General features: G+C 36.9%; 1 protein-coding gene across 1 annotated transcript; it reads right to left on the reverse strand.

Annotated features, from left to right (window-relative positions):
- Positions 1–17,261: 17,261 nt before the first annotated feature.
- LOC141247945 (uncharacterized) lies at positions 17,262–19,038 on the reverse strand. Its single transcript, XM_073669296.1, has 4 exons — positions 18,922–19,038; positions 17,846–18,093; positions 17,477–17,684; positions 17,262–17,396 (listed from the first exon to the last, which is right to left on the reverse strand). The coding sequence occupies exons 1-4, from the start codon at positions 19,036–19,038 to the stop codon at positions 17,262–17,264; spliced, it is 708 nt and encodes a 235-aa protein (XP_073525397.1).
- Positions 19,039–19,437: the final 399 nt, after the last annotated feature.

The following is a 19,437-nucleotide window of genomic DNA, read 5'->3' on the forward strand; positions in this document are numbered from 1 at the left end:
AAAATTTCGACGCTAAATTTCACTAATACACGTCAGCAGCTACTCATTTAGCGTCGAATTTTGCGTCGAACATTTCGACGCTAATCTTCGATCGGGATTTTTAATATTTAGCGACGATATTAGCGTCGAAACTTTTGCACGCTAATTTTAGCGTCGAAAATTTCGACGCAAAAGTTGCCCGCCATGATTCCCGCCAACAATTAGCTTCGAAAATCAGTTTGTCGCTAAATTTCGTCGCTAATTATGGACTTTCTCATATTTAGCATGCAAACCCGCGTTTGTCGCTAAATTTCGACGCTAAAACGCTGTTTTTTAGTAGTGTAGATTTCATGATCTTGTAAAAGGATTTTAGTGTGTTTTTGTATGGTTTTTTAGGGCTTAGAGGTTGATATTGGAGAAGATTTTTGTCCATTGAGTACGTAGGAGAATATATGTTATAGGGCTCGAGAATTTGCTTAGGATAGCAAGATAATCAAACGGCAATTTTTTTTCAAAAATTGGACACAAAATTGGGAAGTTGTATGCAAAACTAGATTGGAAATGTTATGCTAGTTTCTATAAAATTCCAATGCTAATATATAGAAAAGTATGTAAATTTAACAGTGGCAAAATGACTCGTGCATGCATGGTTTAACAACCGTGGAAGCATGTCCGTTATAATTATAAATGAAATGTATATAACGGAAATCCATTAACTATTTATGTACGTTCACATATTTATTGTGTCGTGGATTTCTAAGGACACACATTAACTCAATTGATCTAGTATTTGATCCAGAAGGTCTAATTTCGAGAGATGTACCACTTTGTGTGTCGACAATAACACTATACGTATTTAAGGGTTTCTAACCGATTGAACCAGATGATAAAGACAACAACAACATTAGCAAATTGCATATTCATAGAGACAATTACTATAGTTACTATTTTCTCAACTTTCCTACATGATTCAATCACAATGTTGAAGTAAATCACACAATGGAGTTGGACTGAACGATCAGAAAAAGGAGAAAGCTGCTCTCAAGTCAGTTACACACTCGGCGGGAAGACCAAGCAGAGAGTTAACGGCGGCATCTCCAACGATGGATCAAGCGTCGCCACTCCAATCAGCCTGCACCTTCCGTCTCTTCCGATCCTCTCACCGTGCCTTCTCATCCCCGAAATTGCCCCTTTTGACTCCTCCGACGAGAGCACTGTGTCTAGAACGAGAGGTGGAGGTCCATACCCTCCTATGTCGAACCGAATCTTACCTTTGAACTGGAGATCAACCTATACTTTTATCACGTGTAAACATGTTATCAAGTTAGGATTTGAGTTTCAAAGGATCAATTCAACTTTTAATCCATATGTTTATATAGTAGACAAGTTATGTCCCAATGCATGATATCTTAAACTCCATAATTTATCATGTATAATGGAAGTGCATAAGTTGGTTTATTGGACATATATTTTCTTTTTTGGCGCATAGATTTTTGCTTCTATGAAAATCATTATGACCCTTTTCACTGAACCTAAATGTACACATAGTTTACATTTAGTATAGCCATTTTACCTGACCAGAGTCCATGTGAATGCAGCCTTGGAAGAGACATGGCTCTATATGAACCTTGACAAAGGGAGGAAACACAAAGCCATAAACCTTAGCCGTGGAACTCGTCAATGGTGGAAGTTGAAGTGTCGTCAAATCAAAGCTTATAGGGATAACGCCGCTTTGATGGCCATTGTTCTTGACATGAGCGGTTCCCCCTCCTCCTTCTCCGTCATACACAAACCAGTGCTTGGAAATGTGGATCTTGCATCCATCAAGAACCCTCATTTTGAGGTGTCCGAAACCGGATTCCTTAGTGGTCTGCAATTGCACACTCACCGGCCTTGACGTGAGCGTTTTCTTACTACGAGATGTCATGGAGAATGGCTTGTGGGTGATAGTAATGAGACTCCATAATGGTGTTTTGCAAGCCATTGATTACTAGAGGATGACAAATAGGCTGTGGATGTGATGAAAACAAGGATTGTTCGTAATTTGGTTTGATGAAGTTTGGCATTCACAATAAACTACATTATAATAGGAGTAAGGTATGGTTTGTGTGACCCACAAAATCCGGAGAAAATTAAGCACAACTTTGTTATTATATGCAAGTCTACATCTAGTCATAAAAAAATGAATTACAATTATAACCATTTATTCCTTATATCATTCATATCTACAACATAGGCTGAAAAGAGAAATAAGTATTTTAAATAACACTCCTGAAACAACTTGGTATTTAAAATATTACGGGACAAATTGGTATTTAAATTGCGTCCGGGTGGACAAATAAGTATTCTATCTCATCGAAATGTTCAATCGGTTGGATTATTATATTTTTGCACCGTTCAGTATCAAGTGAACCGGCTAAAATGAAATATCCAAAGCCGTTATTTCTTCCGAAGATGAAGAAGAATGTTCAACTCTGATCAAGCTTGTCGATTAACTTATTTGAAAGCAAAATGTCTCAAAGCTATTTAGAGATCAACCATGAGTAGGGAGAAGTTCATTGTCTCTGGATTTATCAATTTGCTCTACTAACTTCTTACCTTCAAATTCTATAGCCTAGCTGGTGTAAAAAGGGAATATTCAAAGAATTAAAATTCAAAGTTGAAGTTGCAAAGAGAGCTTTCTTAAATCTCAGGGTACGAATGTGGTCGATCTTGACGGTTATGGTCTTCGAATAGGGCGCACCTGACAGTGGTTGTGACTTGGGTCCTAACCAGGGGCGTATCCAGGATTTTCGTTCACGGGGGGCCAAATAATTTATTAAAGTTTTTTTTCAACGAAATTGAGCAATTTGTTTTTTAGAACTTTTTAGCGAAAATATGTATAATATTAGACACGCCAAATTTCTTTTATAGAATAAATTGTTAAAAAGCTCATGAATAAATCCCAAACACACAAGAACATAAATAAATTCATCAATCTATCACTAATTTTTCCAAATTTAAATTTCGATTAACAAATTAAATAGATTTAAATATCCAAATTTAACATCTAGTTGTGAAGGTAGAGATGTTTGTTTGGAGGGCACAAGCTAAATTTAAATATATTGTTTATACTTGGTCCGAGATATTTTGGGGGACATTTGCTTACAGGCTGGTGTCTTTGTGCAGAAGGAAGTGTCTATGAGGTTCTTATCTGAGGATGGAAGAGATCTTCGCTCTGCTTTCTTGTCCATTGTTGGGACAATGGGAAGGACGTTGCCTGGATGTTACTGGCGTTTCTCCTTTCACGGGTGTAGGGGTTCCCGCTTTTATTCCTAGGGTTGCTGTCTCTTTTGTTGTCGCTAGGAAAAAAGAAAAAATATGAGGATAAGTGCAGGGAGAACGACTATAGTTTTATCGCATTTGCTTTCTCTACCTTTGGAGAATTAGAGAGTGATGTTATTGAGTTTCTTACTAGGGTCACTCGGGTTGCTCAAAGCAACATTGTTAGCGCCAATATGCGTTCTTTTATTTTTCTTAGATTGGGCTTTGCTGTGAATAAGGGGGTAGGCGCGCAGTTGGTTACTAGACTCCCAACTAACTTTATGTAATGAATTCTTTGATTATTTATACTTAGAAAAATTAAAATAGATAGAATAAATGTTTGATACCTAAATTAAACAAATTTTTTAATTAAATTTATATATCACTGGTCCCGTAATAGACACGCCAAGTCGTTTTGATCTTTTAGTAAAAAATTGAGCAAACACCTTGTCATCATCCATATGTTCAATGTTTTTTGACTGGTTTAATTTTCTTTAATAATTACTATAATCAGATAGGACAAATACTACATATAATAGTTCCGCCGAATGTCACGAGGGGCCTAGGCCCTCCTCGTCCTAATAGGACTCCGCCACTGGTCCTAACTATATGTGACGAGTTTCCCATATTTGTTCACGGGTGAACATGAATGGAAGAAATTGGGTTTAGGAGAAAGGTAGAAGTGGGAAGGGGACGAAGAGTGCAGGATCAAGTTTAATATGTAAATTGATTTGAGTTTTAAATTCACATTGAAGTAATAGCATTTCAAACCGGGTTTGGTTTGAGGTTGTCAGTTCACTTTACAGAAACCGGTTCAAAGAACAAAAAAAAACCAAACCAATTGAATTCCGATGAGATAGAATACCTATTTGTCCACCGGAGTGTAAATTAAATATGAAAGAAAACTACAGGGTCAATCTTATATTCATACTTGTATTCATATTCATATATGATGTTTCTTATCTTGACGAGGTAAACATGCATGACTTTGTAGTTCAAGCTTCTGCAAGAGCTCAGTTCAAAATCATGAACCACTTGATAATAGTGAATTTCTCACCTTAATGGTTTTCATATTAAACCCATGATTAACCAATCATACATTCCACGACTACTAACCTCCATATACATCCACACAAGTTTCACTCTCCCACCATCTCCTTCATGTTAGATAGTTCACACACTATAACACATTATAAAACCACAAACCCAAACACCATCGAAACTCACAAACACAACACCTAAGCCAAACAATCACCTCAAACAAACCCATTCATCCCTTTCCTAATCAAGAACTACCATGGCTAAAACAAGCTCATCCAGTGTTGCCTTAGTCACACTAGTGGCCATTGCCATTGTGCTTGGGCTACAAACGGGCCAGGCACAATCACAGAGCAGCTGCGTCTCCGAGCTGACCAACCTCAATGTCTGTGCACCCTTTGTGGTCCCGGGCAATAACGCACTCCCGAACTCGGGCTGCTGTGGGGCCCTTCAGGCTGTGGACCATGATTGTCTATGCAACACTATGAGGATCGTCGCCCAACTTCCTTCCAAATGCAACATCGCGCCTGTTACTTGTAATACCTCTTTGCTACTACATACAATTATGAACCTTTATTTATGCTTAAGTTGTTTGAATTTATTGTTTGCAGGTAGCAACTAAACAAAGAGGAAGGCAATAATAAAGAGAGATAGGATGGCTCACTCTCAGCTCATAATCTTCTTTTTGTTTTTATGTTTTTTTTTGGAGTGGAGTATCTGTTGTATTGTCTCACTCAGCTCATGATTGAGATGAATATTGTGACATTGTCACGAGAATATAATAAAACTATACAATATTATTAAATTATAGTAAATCTTTTTCTACTGTGTGAACATGTATACACACATGTCAGTGTTATACGGAGTAGGAAAATTTAATCATGAAGCATACAGAAAAGTTAGAACTACAATAGTGCAATGTCAATAAGAACTAGAATAAGCATGTCAGAACTCACAACTACAAATCCAAACAAATAAAATACACCTTTGAATCACGAAATTTAAAGGAGAAGAAGTGAATCAACATATGCTAATTTGGATTGGCAATTTGTATCTTAGTAATGTACAAAAGTCATGGATTCTAATTGGCTAGTTACACATTAAATGACATTTCTTTGTCTTTTAAATACATCCAGCAGTGACTGTAAATAGCTTAAACAGAAGCTTAGTTATATTATGATATGATCTTCCACCAGTTTAATACAATCCCACTATGGTCTATAATGAACACGCTTTGACACAAAGTGAAATACTTCCAGTATTATTAAGTTTCCAAAGAAAAAAAATGCTCCCATTTCACAAATTAATTATTAGCTTTGGACATAATGAGAGAGTTTAGAATATCAAAGCATTGAAAAAGGAGACTACATACCCCTATACCAAGAAGAAGCAAGTAGAGAGAGGTGGAAAAAATGCCATCACACAGCATGAAAGATTCCAATTTTTATCTTCAAAATTGCCTGCAGAATTCTTTTAACTCCAAGTAAGAACATGAAAACCAGAGTTCGAATATCATCAACTCCATTGGTGAAAGCCGCCCGTCATTTGCAACAACAACAACCGCCTCTTTCTTCCCAGACACACAATTTTGTAACTCTGGATCTCTTCCTTCTTTAGAAGATACGTTTGTATAGTTTATTGAGTTGTATCTAGATTACTCAAGCTCATACCGTAGATGTGATCAGAGCCAAAGAATACTACCATCTCTCGTTAACTAACCATGTCTGTTTTGACTATACCGGTATTGAGATTTTTGCTTTCTCACGGTTTAATAACTAGATTTTATTGATTTACCCCCACAACTTCAAGTTCAACTTCATCTGCACCAAGACAAGTCTTTGATTGTCCTCTCTTCAGCTTATCCTACAGGTCAGTGAACTTGAAATCTGAATTGCTTAACCCCACCAACGATTTAAATTGGAGGCTTTAATCAAGGAGAAGGTAAAGGGATTTCTTAACCTCGAAAGAGATGAGTACTCTGTTGTTCTGACAGCAAACATGGCATCAACGTTCAAAGTGCTGGCAGAGTCATATCCATTTCAGTCTAATAAGAAGCTTCTATCGGTTTATGATCATCAGAGTGAGGCAGTTGATGCAATGGTCAGTACATCAAGAAAATGAGGAGGGAAAGCCATGGTAGCAGAGTTCACCTGGCCAAGGCTAAGAATTCAGTCAGCAAAGCTGAAAAGTTTGCTCATCTCCAGGAGGAAGAAGATGAAGCAGGGGCTATTTGTGTTCCAGTTACAGTCAAAGAGTTCATGTGTGAAATACTCATATCAATGGATGCAGGTAGATCAAGAGAATGGCTGGCATGTACTGCTGGATGCCTATGCTTTAGGACCAAAGGACATGGCGAGCTTCGGTTTGTCATTGCTCCAACCGAATTTTGTCATCTGTTCTATAAAGTGTTTGGGAAGACTCGATTCTTCAAGTCTCAAGGGATAGAATTGACTTTTTGATTTGAAATCTAACAACCGATAATCTTTTGATTAGAGATTAAATTACCAAGAAAGAACCTTTATTAATTAATAATTGATTGTTAAAAATAAAGGAAATGATAACTATATATGCTAATTCTCCTGAGAAAAAAGATTCTACTACATATAAAATATTAAGAAAATTATTAATAACTAATCTACTTGACTAGTTTATTTAATAAACTAGTCCTCATTTTACTTAATTAGCAAAACTAACCCTCTTTTAAAACCTAATTTGTTGTCCACGCTCTCTCTCCTCGTCACTTTTCTCTCCTTCAACCTGCGCTCTCTCTCGATCCCAAATCGCCCCTTTCTTCAACCTCTGATCATCCTATTACGTCGTCTTCGATGAGACATGGACTACTTGCCATGAACGCACGGAACAGCCTCACCTCCGGCCATGATGAGGGTTTTGTTCGCCTAGGGTTTCGTTTTCAAAGCTTCGCGTCTCCTTCCCCCTCACTATCTTCGTTGCTTCTGGTAAGTCTTGATCTCCTTCTTCTTTCGATTTGTGTTACCATCTCTGACTGCTCAATTTGTCCGATTTTCATATCCTTCTCTGACGATAATCCGACACATCAAGCTGAGGAGAACAGGTGCATCCGGTGAGTGCTTGCGCCGATCCGCCTACTGAGTTGATCGAGGAGGAGCAACCTATTATGATGAAGCATAAACATGAAATGATGGAGAACAGGTGCATCCCGGTGAGTGCTTTTGGCTTCTTTGCTGAGTAATTGTGTTTGATTTTGCTGACAGAGAAGGAGACATGGGATTAATGAGAAAATGAAAGATCTGCAAAAGTTGTTTCCTAATTCTAACAAGTTTAATTTTATGTTGTATTCTTAAGTCTCCGATATAATTGCCCAGAAATTTGTATGGGATGATAATTTCTACCTTTGGGGATGACCTTTGAGAGGTGTTTTCATGACAGACTGATATGGCTTCAATGCTTGATGATGCAATTGAGTATTTAAAACAACTTCAGCTACAAGTTCAAGTGATCTTTGAATTTCATAAAAATCTATTTAAGTTTGTCTTAGGAATGTAATTGATGATCAATGATAGGCTGATAGCACATTAGCATTGTAAGCTAAACAAGCTTCTGTGTTTCTCCTTTCCTGGGTTTCCAGATTTTATCTTTGAGGAATGGATCATCATTACTCGCCAATTACATACCAGGAGTTATTAACTCTCCCAGCCTAATGATCATGAAATTCGCTTTAATGTGGTTGATGGATTCCTGAGTTCTAGCAGAGGAAAAAACTCTCGATCTACTGATCTGAATATATACAGGAAGAATGTCCTTAATCCTGTTTCCACTACATTTGTGTCTTCTGACCAGAAAAATTTCTTGCTTGTAGCATTGGAGACCGGCAATTCAGATTACCCTTTCCCTGTGGAAATTTCAAATTTCAATCAGTGCTGAAATTTCAACTTAGTCATTCCTTCCGAGGAAGTGAGCATTGTTGGAGTCTTTACATCTCACGTATGTTCTTAGTTAGAAAAATTATGATGTTATTATAGCACTAATACCTTAGGAAACAAAGAACTTATCCTTCTCCAGTTTTCCCAGTAGTTGTTGGAGTAAGAGCTCTAGTAGTTCTGTTATAAACTTAAGACATGGAATGGTATTGTTACTTGTGTCCACCTGCTGTAATTGTTTATACCAATTCATTAACTTTTACATGTCTATGGATAAGTTCATGAGGTTAGTTAACTTTTACGTGTTTATGGATAAGTTCTTGAGGTTAGTTATTTTGCTTTTTGTCCACCTGTTCACCTGTCCAGATTATCATGCATAGTTAACTATGATTCAAAATTTTTAAGTACAACTGTTTGTTATGCAGAGATTCTATTAATGATTCGATATTCAAGCTTGATGATATTTTTTTTAAGTTTGTCAAGCTTGGTGATACTTTTTCAAATTTGATGAGAGTTTTCAAGGTTGATGACACTATTTTCAAGGCTGATGATACTATTTTCAAGTTTGATGACACTTCTTCAAAGTTGATGACGCTACTTTTATGGTTGATAACACTTTTTCAAATTTGGTGCCACTATTTTAAATTTGATGATAGTTTTTCAAGGTTGATGACACAATTTTCAAGTTTAATGACACTTTTTATCGATTTAATAGCACTATAGATTGATGTGATGACAATAGTTTGTAATATGATGACAGTTCGGCGACAATTTTTACCTTTGAGTTGTTAAAATTTGATGAGTTTTACAAGTTTGATAACACTTAGAATAAGTTTATTGACACTTTGTTCAAGTTTAAAGTCATTTTTTTGATCTTTGAATACACATTTTTTAAGTTTGGTGACACTTTTTCAAATTTGATTACAGTTTTTCAAGGATGATGACACAATTTTCAAACTTGATGCCACTATTTTCAAGTTTGATGACACTTTTTAAAGGTTGATCACACTATTTCTAAGCTTGATTACATTTTTTAAGATTGATGACACTATTTTCAAGGTTGATGACAATGTTTTCAAGCTTGGTGATACTTTTCAAATTTGATGACAGTTTTTTCAAGGTTGATGACACTATTTTCAAGTTTAATGACACTTTTCAAGGTTAATGACTCTATTTTAAGGTTGATGACAATATTTTTTACGTTTTGAAATTGTCATCACTGCAAAAGTGTCATCACTAAAAAGGTCACTAAAAAGTGTCATCACCTGAAAGTGTCATCACCTGAAAGTATCATTGTCATCAATAAAAAGTGTCATCACATTAAAGTGTCATTACTTGAAAGTGTCATCACTAAAAAGTGTCATTATTTGAAAGTGTCATCACTAAAAAGTGTTATCACATAAAACTGTCATCACATGAAATTGTCATCACATGAAACTGTCATCACCTGAAAGTGTTATCATATGAAAGTGTCATCACATGAAAGTAAAAAAGTGTCATCACTGTAAAAAGCGTCATCACTGAAAAAGTGTTATCACTAAAAAGTGTCATCACTAAAAAGTGTCATCACATGAAAGTGTCATCACATGGAACTGTCATCACATGAAAAAATGTCATCATTAAAAAGTGTCATCACATGAAACTGTCATCACATGAAGGTGTCATCACATGAAAAAGTGTCATCACTAAAACGTGTTATCACATGAAACTGTCATCACATGAAAGAAACTGTCATCACATAAAAAAGTGTCATAACTAAAAAAGTGTCATCACATGAAACTGTCATCACATGAAAGTGTCATCACATGAAAAAGTGTCATCACTAAAAAGTGTCATCACACGAAAGTATCATCACATGAAAAAGTGTCATCACTAAAAAGTGTCATCACATGAAAGTGTCATCACATGAAAAAGTGTCATCACTAAAAAGTGTCATCACATGAAACTGTCATCACATGAAAGTGTCATCACGAGGTTAGTTTTGCAAACTTCTAAAACGGAGGTTAGTTACCTAGTTTCATCTATGCTTCTGGTCTATATAGCAAAAACGCCAAAATATTAATTAAACTAAAGATAGATTTCAAACAACTAATATTATAATAAATAAGAATATTATGGTTAGATAGGATCAGGATCCTATCATTCCCACGCCCTAGAGACAAAGGCTTGACCTCAAGCCGTTAACTTTTATCTAGAAGGTCAGGCGGTTGTGGAGGTGGCTTTTTCGGTGGAGGAACAGACGGCACAAACTTGCACTGGTGGCTGCACTCCGGTGGACGGAGGGGTTGAAGAAGACACAACTTTCCAACATAAAGTTGATAATCCCAACCTGATTTTCCGGGAAATGAATTAGGCCAAGTAGAATGACCCATTAATTTCCCTCTTTCCCCATCCAAATGATTTGCCTCTAACTTTTGATAGAAGATGGCCCTAGGGCCAAATTCGTAACCTAATTTGTCATTATTAATTTCCGACAGACAATCAGGTTCCTTACTCTCCGGTTCGGCATCTTCAAATCTGGAAATTTCAAGGTGAATTGTTTGTGTTTGAATCTGTTGTTGGTGTGGTTGGTGAAGCAGAGGGGCAGGTGGATACAGTCTGTCAAAGGCGAATCAAAATCAGCTGCAACATCTCTTGGATTTCAGTTAGGATCGTGGTGTGATGCTTGAGGGTCACGGAAAATGTTTCCTCATCGCAGACTGCAATTTCTTCAAGTTCATTCACCGTCTTCATTGTAGGAGTAGAAGAGAGGAGGAAAAATTGAGGAAATTTCAGAACATAGCTCTGATACCAGATGATGAGACTCGATTCTTCAAGTCTCAAGGGATAGAATTAATCTTTTGATTTGAGATCTAACAACTGATAATCTTTTGATTAGAGATTAAACTACCAAGGAAGAACCTTTATTGATTGATATTTGATTGCTGAAATACAGGAAATGATAAATATATATGCTAATTCTCCTAACAAGATAGATTCTACTAACTATAAAATATTAATTAAACTACAGATAGATCTCAAACAACTAATATTATAATAAATAAGAATATTATGGTCAGATAGGATCAGGATCCTATCAGAATCCTACTGGATTTGGATGTCTTTTTGTTAAGAAAGATGTGATTTCAGTTCTCAGGTCCGTGGCCGCTAGCTATCGTGATAGGGAGTCGCGATCGTGACACCTCAACTGCGACTAAGTCGTGATCGCGACATTGTTGTCTCGGTCGTGACAGCTTCAACTGAGGCTGAATCTTGGTCGTGATGCTCCATCTCGGCCGTGACAGCTTCTCCTGAGATGGTCTTCGGTCTTCTACAAGCGTTGAGGCAGCTCGGCTTCGCCTCTCGGCTTCTCCTTGGGTGTAGGCGTGGTATACTTCCTCTAGCTCCATCCCGAATGCACTAAAAGTGAGTACAACCGGGATCTCCATGATAAAACCACTAAATACCGCTTACAAGCATCCCGTTAATCCATAAATGATCTCCAAACCAGATTCCAGGAATACCACTCGTTAAGCACCTAAACACCACTATTCCTAATCTAATAGTCGCTAGTTAACACCATATAATAAGCTCCTATCAGACAGTCTTCCTAATTTCTTTCAAGGTGGGAATAGTTGTGAGAACTAGATTATCTTCATATGTTATAAGCTCTGGGATGACCCCTAATTCATGTAACTGAATATTAAAGTGGAAATTTTTAGTGAATCTTGATTCTAACTCATTTGTAATGGCTTCAGAGATTTGTTCCTGGGTAAAAACAAAGAAACCTTGATCAGTACAAAAAGAGAGGTTGGCTTGTCTAACAGCTCTAATTTTTGCAACAAATTGGAAATAGGGTTGTTGTGGTCCATTAAGGTCATATGTTTAGTCTTAGCTCTTGTTTTCCAAAATTGGGTTTGATAGTTTAAGAGTTTTGAATATCTAGTTGTATGACTCTTAATCTTCCGATGGATAGAGACATCCTCAGGGGTTTTGAGAAAATCATCATGAAGTCTATCCAGGATATCAGAGGTTCTGTTAATTTCTAAGAAATTATGTTGATAATGTTTTCTTTCCCAATCCTTAGAATAATGCTTCAACAATCGTAGTTTTTGTGAGAACTTAAACATATATGATCCATGCATTTTATATTTCCAAACCTTATTAACAAGATTAGAATAAGAATCTTCATCACCCCAGGCCCTTTCGTATCTAAAAGGGATCTTGAAAGTTTTTTATTAATACCTAGGTGAAAAGATATCATGCAGTGGTCAGATGTTGTGAACGAATGGTGTTGGACGTAAATTTTCGGAAAGTTCATAACAAGTTGATCATGAGTGAGAACTCTATCAAGGCGTTCTAGTATGTTATGATTCATATTAAGCGATTTTCTCCAAGTAAAGGGAAAACTTTACTTTGCGTGTCTGAAAGACTAAGTTCTGTCATGATATGTTGCATTCTAGTAAATCGGTTAATGTTAGGAACAAGGCCACCCATCTTGTCATTTGGGTTAACAAGGTCATTGAAATCTCCCACCAAAAAACACGGTTTATTAATATCCTTAATCTTATGAATCAAGGCATTCCAAAACTCATCCATTTCTTGCTCTCTAGACGGGGCATAGTGGAACACAATAATCATACTAGTTGTACCAACTTCATAATTCATGATAGTAATGTTTTTCAAAATAATATTTACCGAATTAATCTTGTAATATGGGATGATTTCCATAACACAATAATCCCTCCACGAGTTCCGATAGAAGGAACCATAACAGAATGATCAAATCCTAATTTCTTGGTATAAGTCTTTTCAAAATCTAAGTTGATTTTAGTTTATGCTAAGCATAAGATATCTAGGTGATTATTTCTTTGAATGTATGAGATTTCTGTTACAAAACTTGTTCTCTTACACCCTCTAAAATTCCAATATGCAACATGCATTAATAATTAAGTCATAAGGCCTACTAAAAGCTGGGAACATCCATAAAACCCGAGAGTTGCATAGCAATGAAAAATAAGTATCACAATACATTTCAATCCACTTGTTCAAAGGAGAGTTGCAAATCACAATATTATGGTGGCTTTCTCCCTTGTTCTAGTGGTTTTCACCTGTGTTTCGGTGGCTTTCTCCCTTGTGTTGGTGGCTTTCGCCTAAAACAAAATCCCAAGAAATAACCCAAGTCACGTCACAAGGAAAGAAAACTCCGTTTAAAAAGAAGGATGAGTCAAAGATGAGCTCAAAACTCCAAAGAATGGAAATATTCTTCCTAAGAATTGAAAATGAGAATTTTAATAAGTACTTTGAATACACATATGAAATTCATAGTATAAAATAATAACAAAGCTCAACCTCATCATACAATTATTATTTGAAGACTCATTCATATGATTATTAATAGCGATATTAATTAAATTTCTCCAGACAATCTCATTCATATACTCATTCATATAATCACTCTTAATACGATCATTTATTTTAATTGTCTCGCTGCTTTATGAAACTTTTTTTTAGCTTCTTTTCATATGCTCTTTCCAATTCAAAACCAAATATGTTGAGGATATTGCTTTGTTTGTTTTCTTATCTTTGTTTTTTTGAAATTTTTCATTGTCCTTTCCTTTAGTTTTTGCTTCTTTTTGTCTAGGTTTTAGGTATTGTAGTTGAGACCATAAATTCATCAAACTTGTCTTTGTAAAGCTTTTCACCTTTTATTTGAAACCTTAGTTTGTATTTACATATTTCTTCATCCTTCTTTATTTGGTTTTTTAGGAGATGCATACTTGTTTGTGAGTGTTATATCACCATTCAGTTTACATGCCATTGTGCCAGCCTATGCTAAACCATTACTAATGAAGAATATTACTATATGATGTAAATTAATCATCGATTTTTCTAACTTACATTGTCATGTAATTTCAAAACCGTTTTATCGTGGTTAATTTTCTTTAAAAAAAAAAGGACATGATCTGCTGATTTAAACTGTATATGAGTTTCAATATTTCAATTTACCAATGATAAAAGATGCTACTAAATGACTATACAAACTATATTTTGGTGCATCTTTGACTCTAATAATTGTTATAATAGGTAACATTTTGTTGGATCAATTTAGGGAAAAATATTATGCTTAAAGTAAGTTATATATATAATATGCCTAATTTTTAAGAAAAATGTTCTTTCGATTCATTCAAGCTAAACGTATAAACTACACGTACGTAAAAAGTATATGTATATAACATGGGCCTTTGTTAATGCAAAATGTGTCTCATACATGAATACTATTTAGCATTGTGTGGTATTCATATCGGGTACTTATATTTCTTAGGGATCGTTTGGTATCGATATCTATGTATCATGTATGTATATCAAGATATGAGTATAAGATATCGAATATGAGTATAAATATGAGTGATATACTTGAAATACACATTTTTGAAAAGATGTTAAAAACACACTCTTATATCATTTTGATACACATACCTGATATACTTATCCACATACCAAACAACGTATGATATTGATATACTATTTATACCAAACATATGTATGAGTATAACTAATATCTCATATTTATACCTGATATCTAAATATAATACTAAACATGCCCTGAATTCTTAAATATAATTTTATTATTTTTAAAAAGTTTCTTATATAAAAAATATCATTTATATCCATACATATATTCTGTATCTATATCAATTTCTTAATATCTATACCATGCCCATACATCAAAATGAAGAGATATATATAGATCGGACTATGAGTTTTTAAAGTAGCACATATAATAACGAGCGGAGCACAGTGTGGCCTCATCGAAATTGACCAATAGCTTGACCAAATAAACAAGGCCCACCACATGGCCCATATCCCTTGGATGCTTTTAATCCCAGCCGTCCATCTCATCTTCCCTAATTAAATATACATACAAATAACTTTTTTGCTTTGGTCAGATACGAAAAGCCTTTGTTTAGGAGTAAAAGATAACTTTGATAATTTGCTGATTCGTGAGTCGAAATCTCCTCTTCAAAGTTGAAGCACACGAGCGATTCCAATTCAATCAAAGCCAAAGGGGGTCCCAATTTTCTAAAGCAAACCCAGAGACGACAAGTAGGGTTCCTTTCTTTTACCGTGCATAATTTCTTTTTCCTTTTTATTTTTGTAAATTTCTAATCCTTCTTGTTCTTCTGCTTCTGCTGCTACTCCCTGATTTCTGGATTTGTTAAAGATTCGATTTTTCCGAATAAACTTCTTCGGCACTTCCGTTTCAGTATCTGTTGTGGTTTCGTGTTTAATCGATGTTTCATACTCTCATCCATGTACAGTTTGATCTGCAATGGATTCTGTTTCGAGCTACAGAGAAGGCGGAAGAGAAGAAGAAACCCTAACCCTAAATTACAACAACGGAGGAGAAATTCACGCGGAGGAAGACGATGACGAGGAGTTTCCCGTCGATCCTTTGCCTCCGGTGGACCCAAACCCGCCGTTGCTGTTGACCGCGGCGGGGGAGTTTAAAGATGAGCCGTTAGACATGGAACTGGTTCCGGCGGCGAGGTCCGGCAGCGAAGGATACGCTTTGGCACGTGTCCCGCAAAGGAAGCAGTCGAAGGATCGGCATACCAAGGTAGAAGGACGTGGACGGCGAATCCGGTTACCCGCCGCCTGCGCCGCTAGAGTCTTCCAACTGACGCGGGAGCTAGGGCACAAATCCGACGGTGAGACTGTTAAGTGGCTATTGGAGAAAGCGGAGCCGGCAATTATTCAGGCTACAGGAACCGGAACTGTTCCGGCTATAGCTGTGTCCGTCAACGGAACCCTACGAGTCCCCACCACTTCATCTTCTTCAAAGTCCACCGGAGATGAGGGAGAGCCTTCCGGTTTAAAAAGGAAGAGGAAAGCCTCCAACGCCGGAGACGGCTCTGTTGTATGCGGCTTAGCGCCCATGGCTCACGCTGAGCCACAGGGGCTATTTTCGATGTGGGCGGGAAACACCGTTCCGGTTCCAGGAGCGCTGTTCATGCTCCCTACGACCATGGCTGTTGACGGGCAACAGCAACAACAACCACAGTTCTGGGCGGTTCCGGCAATGTCTGTTAGGCCTGTTACAAGCTTTCTCTCGGCGGTGGAAGAGGCTGCTGGTGGTGGTGCTAAGGCGGCAGCCACGGCACCGGTTAGTTCGAGCTCGGGGGCGAATAATGCACGGATGCTTAGAGATTTCTCGCTGGAGATTTATGATAAGATGGAGCTGCAGTTGATGAGTGGTGGTAGTTCATTTGACCACCAGCAAAGTCAAACTCCTTCGGCCACTACTTCACCGCCGGAGCCACCAACACCGCCACCGAGTTTCTCCGGAGTTTAACTTGGAGTGGTTTGTTTATACTCCTGTTGGCAATGGCGAGTCCTAACACGGTTTGGCAACTTCTTATTTTGGGTGCATTAGTTCATGATTTTAGTTAGATTAGGACGGGGGACAGTGGAGTGATTGGATTTTTTGGATCGATGTAAGGTTGTCGACTATTTCAACTATTATGCAAAGCTTAGTTATCCTTGTGATTTGTGTAGCCAATTTACCCAGTATAGCTACTACATTCACTCTTATGAATCTTGCATTTGATGTCAATAATGACCCAAGTTTGTAAGGTAACAAGCAATAAAGATTGCATTTTCTCACAATAAGGAATCAAGTTCATCATCTTCACCAATATTATCACCACAAAAGAACATGTGCAGAATTAGCCTCTGGCCATGACCTTAGAAGACCAATTTCTTCTCAACAACTCTTTCATTAGGGTTAACAGTTATCAAATTGATACACCAACTGCTACAAACAACAGACTAAATGGCTAGAAGAGAAATCAAACTATGTGAGCGCATGAGCTTCATTTCAATTGTGCTTATTTGATAATTGTTGAGGATTAAGCGAATAGAAAGGTTACATGCATTACAATGAGAACACCCAAGTATAGCATACTAGGAACAAACCCTAACCTTTTGTTTTCTCTTCTTTCATGTCACTTTTTAAGGTGGGATTGAATACAATTTGAGGATCACAAAAAGTAAGTGTATTTAAAAAGCTTGTGAAGCAAAAACTACATCAGAACGAAAGACATACTTGACACCCTTGGTGACATTCCTGGCTTCATGGAGCATACACTTGTCACCATGAATATGAAAAAGAGCCATCCCTTCAACTGGAGCAACCTAAATTTTAATGCCATTACAATAGGGTATGAATATCAAATACAAGGACAAAATAGTAAACTGAACTTATATTATTATACCTCAGCAACTATACTGTTCCTATAACTATAGAAGACCGTCTCTCCTCCTACCAGAGGCTCTGCTTCACCAGAGCTGTTAGAATCAGTTTTCCCTTTGGGCTTTGGACCACCACTTAGGTAAATCAACAGAGTATAATGAGTACATTTTCCATCTTCAAGTTCAACACTTTCATCAATATGTCGCCCAAATCTCTGACCAACTTTGTACCTAGCATAATATGCAGAGCTAAATTCAGCATAACACCTTGCGGATGAGTACTAACAATGAGCTTGACAGTGTTAGTTTTTACTAACACACCGATCAAATTGCATATAGCAGCACATTAAAGCATTTGAGACTGTATATATCAACTGGAAAAGATAACCAACCTGTACAATCTAATGTTAGGGTTTAGTCCAATAGCAGGTCTCCCTCGTATTTTGATGTCATTGAATAGAGTGCTAAGACCAGATTCCCATATTGTCTGGGCAAGTACAGGATCAGTTACAGAAATGCGATCATTATCCCTGTAAGCTTCCCCTTTGGCAGGCCCAAGGCTACCTTGGTGAGTGAAACCACGCGATTCTGCGGCTTTGATGAGTGCCTTCGATTCAGCAGATGTAAGAAAATTCTGTACCTGAGTATCTTAAACACAAATTAGACACATACCATCAGAAATGAAAATATCAAATGTCAGAAACGAGCATAAGAGAGCTAATCATGACCTTATCTAATATACTGTTCAGTTTGACACTTATCATTTTCAGGTTTTTATCAGCACCATTATAATTGTAGTCACCCATTCAAACGATTAAACTTCTGGTATAATCACAGTCCTAGTAAAAGCTTATCTGTTGATTTTGTCTCAAATGACTTAAGTGAAGTAAGTCATTTCAATCTGTACCAAACAACATTCAGTAGCCACTTAGCTCAATACAGAAGTTCTTCAAATACTTTTTAGTTCCATAGGAGTACAAATATTTCCAGCTCTCTGAAAGTCCAAATATACAGAAAGTAATTTGCAACTGAATTTCTGAATCCTCAGCTTCCCTAAAAGGCAAGAAGTAGGAATGCTTCCAAAGCCAATACCACCTAACAGAAGCAATTACGCCCCTCTCATTTAACAGATGGGTCATATATGCAGGTAACCAAATTCGGTCTAACTTATTCATAGTACTACAAAGAAAGTCCAATCAAGCACAAAATCCCCCTAAGAAACACTAAAATTCTGGAATAACTCGGAAACCATGTAATTTAGCGAGCTGGGAGCTCACGAAATCATCCAAATCTAATCCATCAAATCATCTGCCGTTCTCTAATGCATATTGTGAATTTAGCACAATTCTTCACGATGACAGGAAGAGAGGCAACAAATGAACTTAAATTAGGAGATCGGAAGCACGTATTAGCAACAACAAAAATTGAAAATTCAACAATCGTAGAGGCAGAGAGAAAGAGAGATTACGACGAAGAGATCGTTGCTTTTGAGACGAGTAAATTGGAGATTTCTCTTGGGCTTGATCACTGGCCACACAATTTCCGTCTTCGCCTTCTTCGATTCCTTGTCTTTCCTCTCTGCCATCCTTTCTGAGTCTTCAGCTCGCTCGTGTTCTTCGCTCTGAGATTTTAGTTTTTTAAAAGGACTGAGATTTTAGTTAGCAGGGGTCTCATTGGACCGAATCCAGATACTATGGGCCACGTTCGATCTGGACTGACCTTTGTAAGCCCATTATGGTGGGTGACAACTACGGTTTTAACAATAATCAATCAAGAGATCATCGACTAATATTCAGTCCCAAGTTTGTGTTTTATTAGTCTGTGTGAGAGATTTCCGTCTCCTTAATAGTAGGTGAAATTGAGTTTCTTTAATTATGGATAATCTTCTGAATTTACACTCATATTTTATGAATTTTAAGTATTTTTGGGCAAGTTAATACAATACTTTTGAAGCGGCTTGGAATGGAGGAAATTAGATCAAATA

The sequence above is a fragment of the Phyllobates terribilis genome, unplaced genomic scaffold (genome assembly GCF_046119375.1).
Source record: "Phyllobates terribilis strain yellow unplaced genomic scaffold, ASM4611937v1 Scaffold_3432__1_contigs__length_78913, whole genome shotgun sequence".
Lineage (NCBI taxonomy): Eukaryota > Metazoa > Chordata > Amphibia > Anura > Dendrobatidae > Phyllobates > Phyllobates terribilis.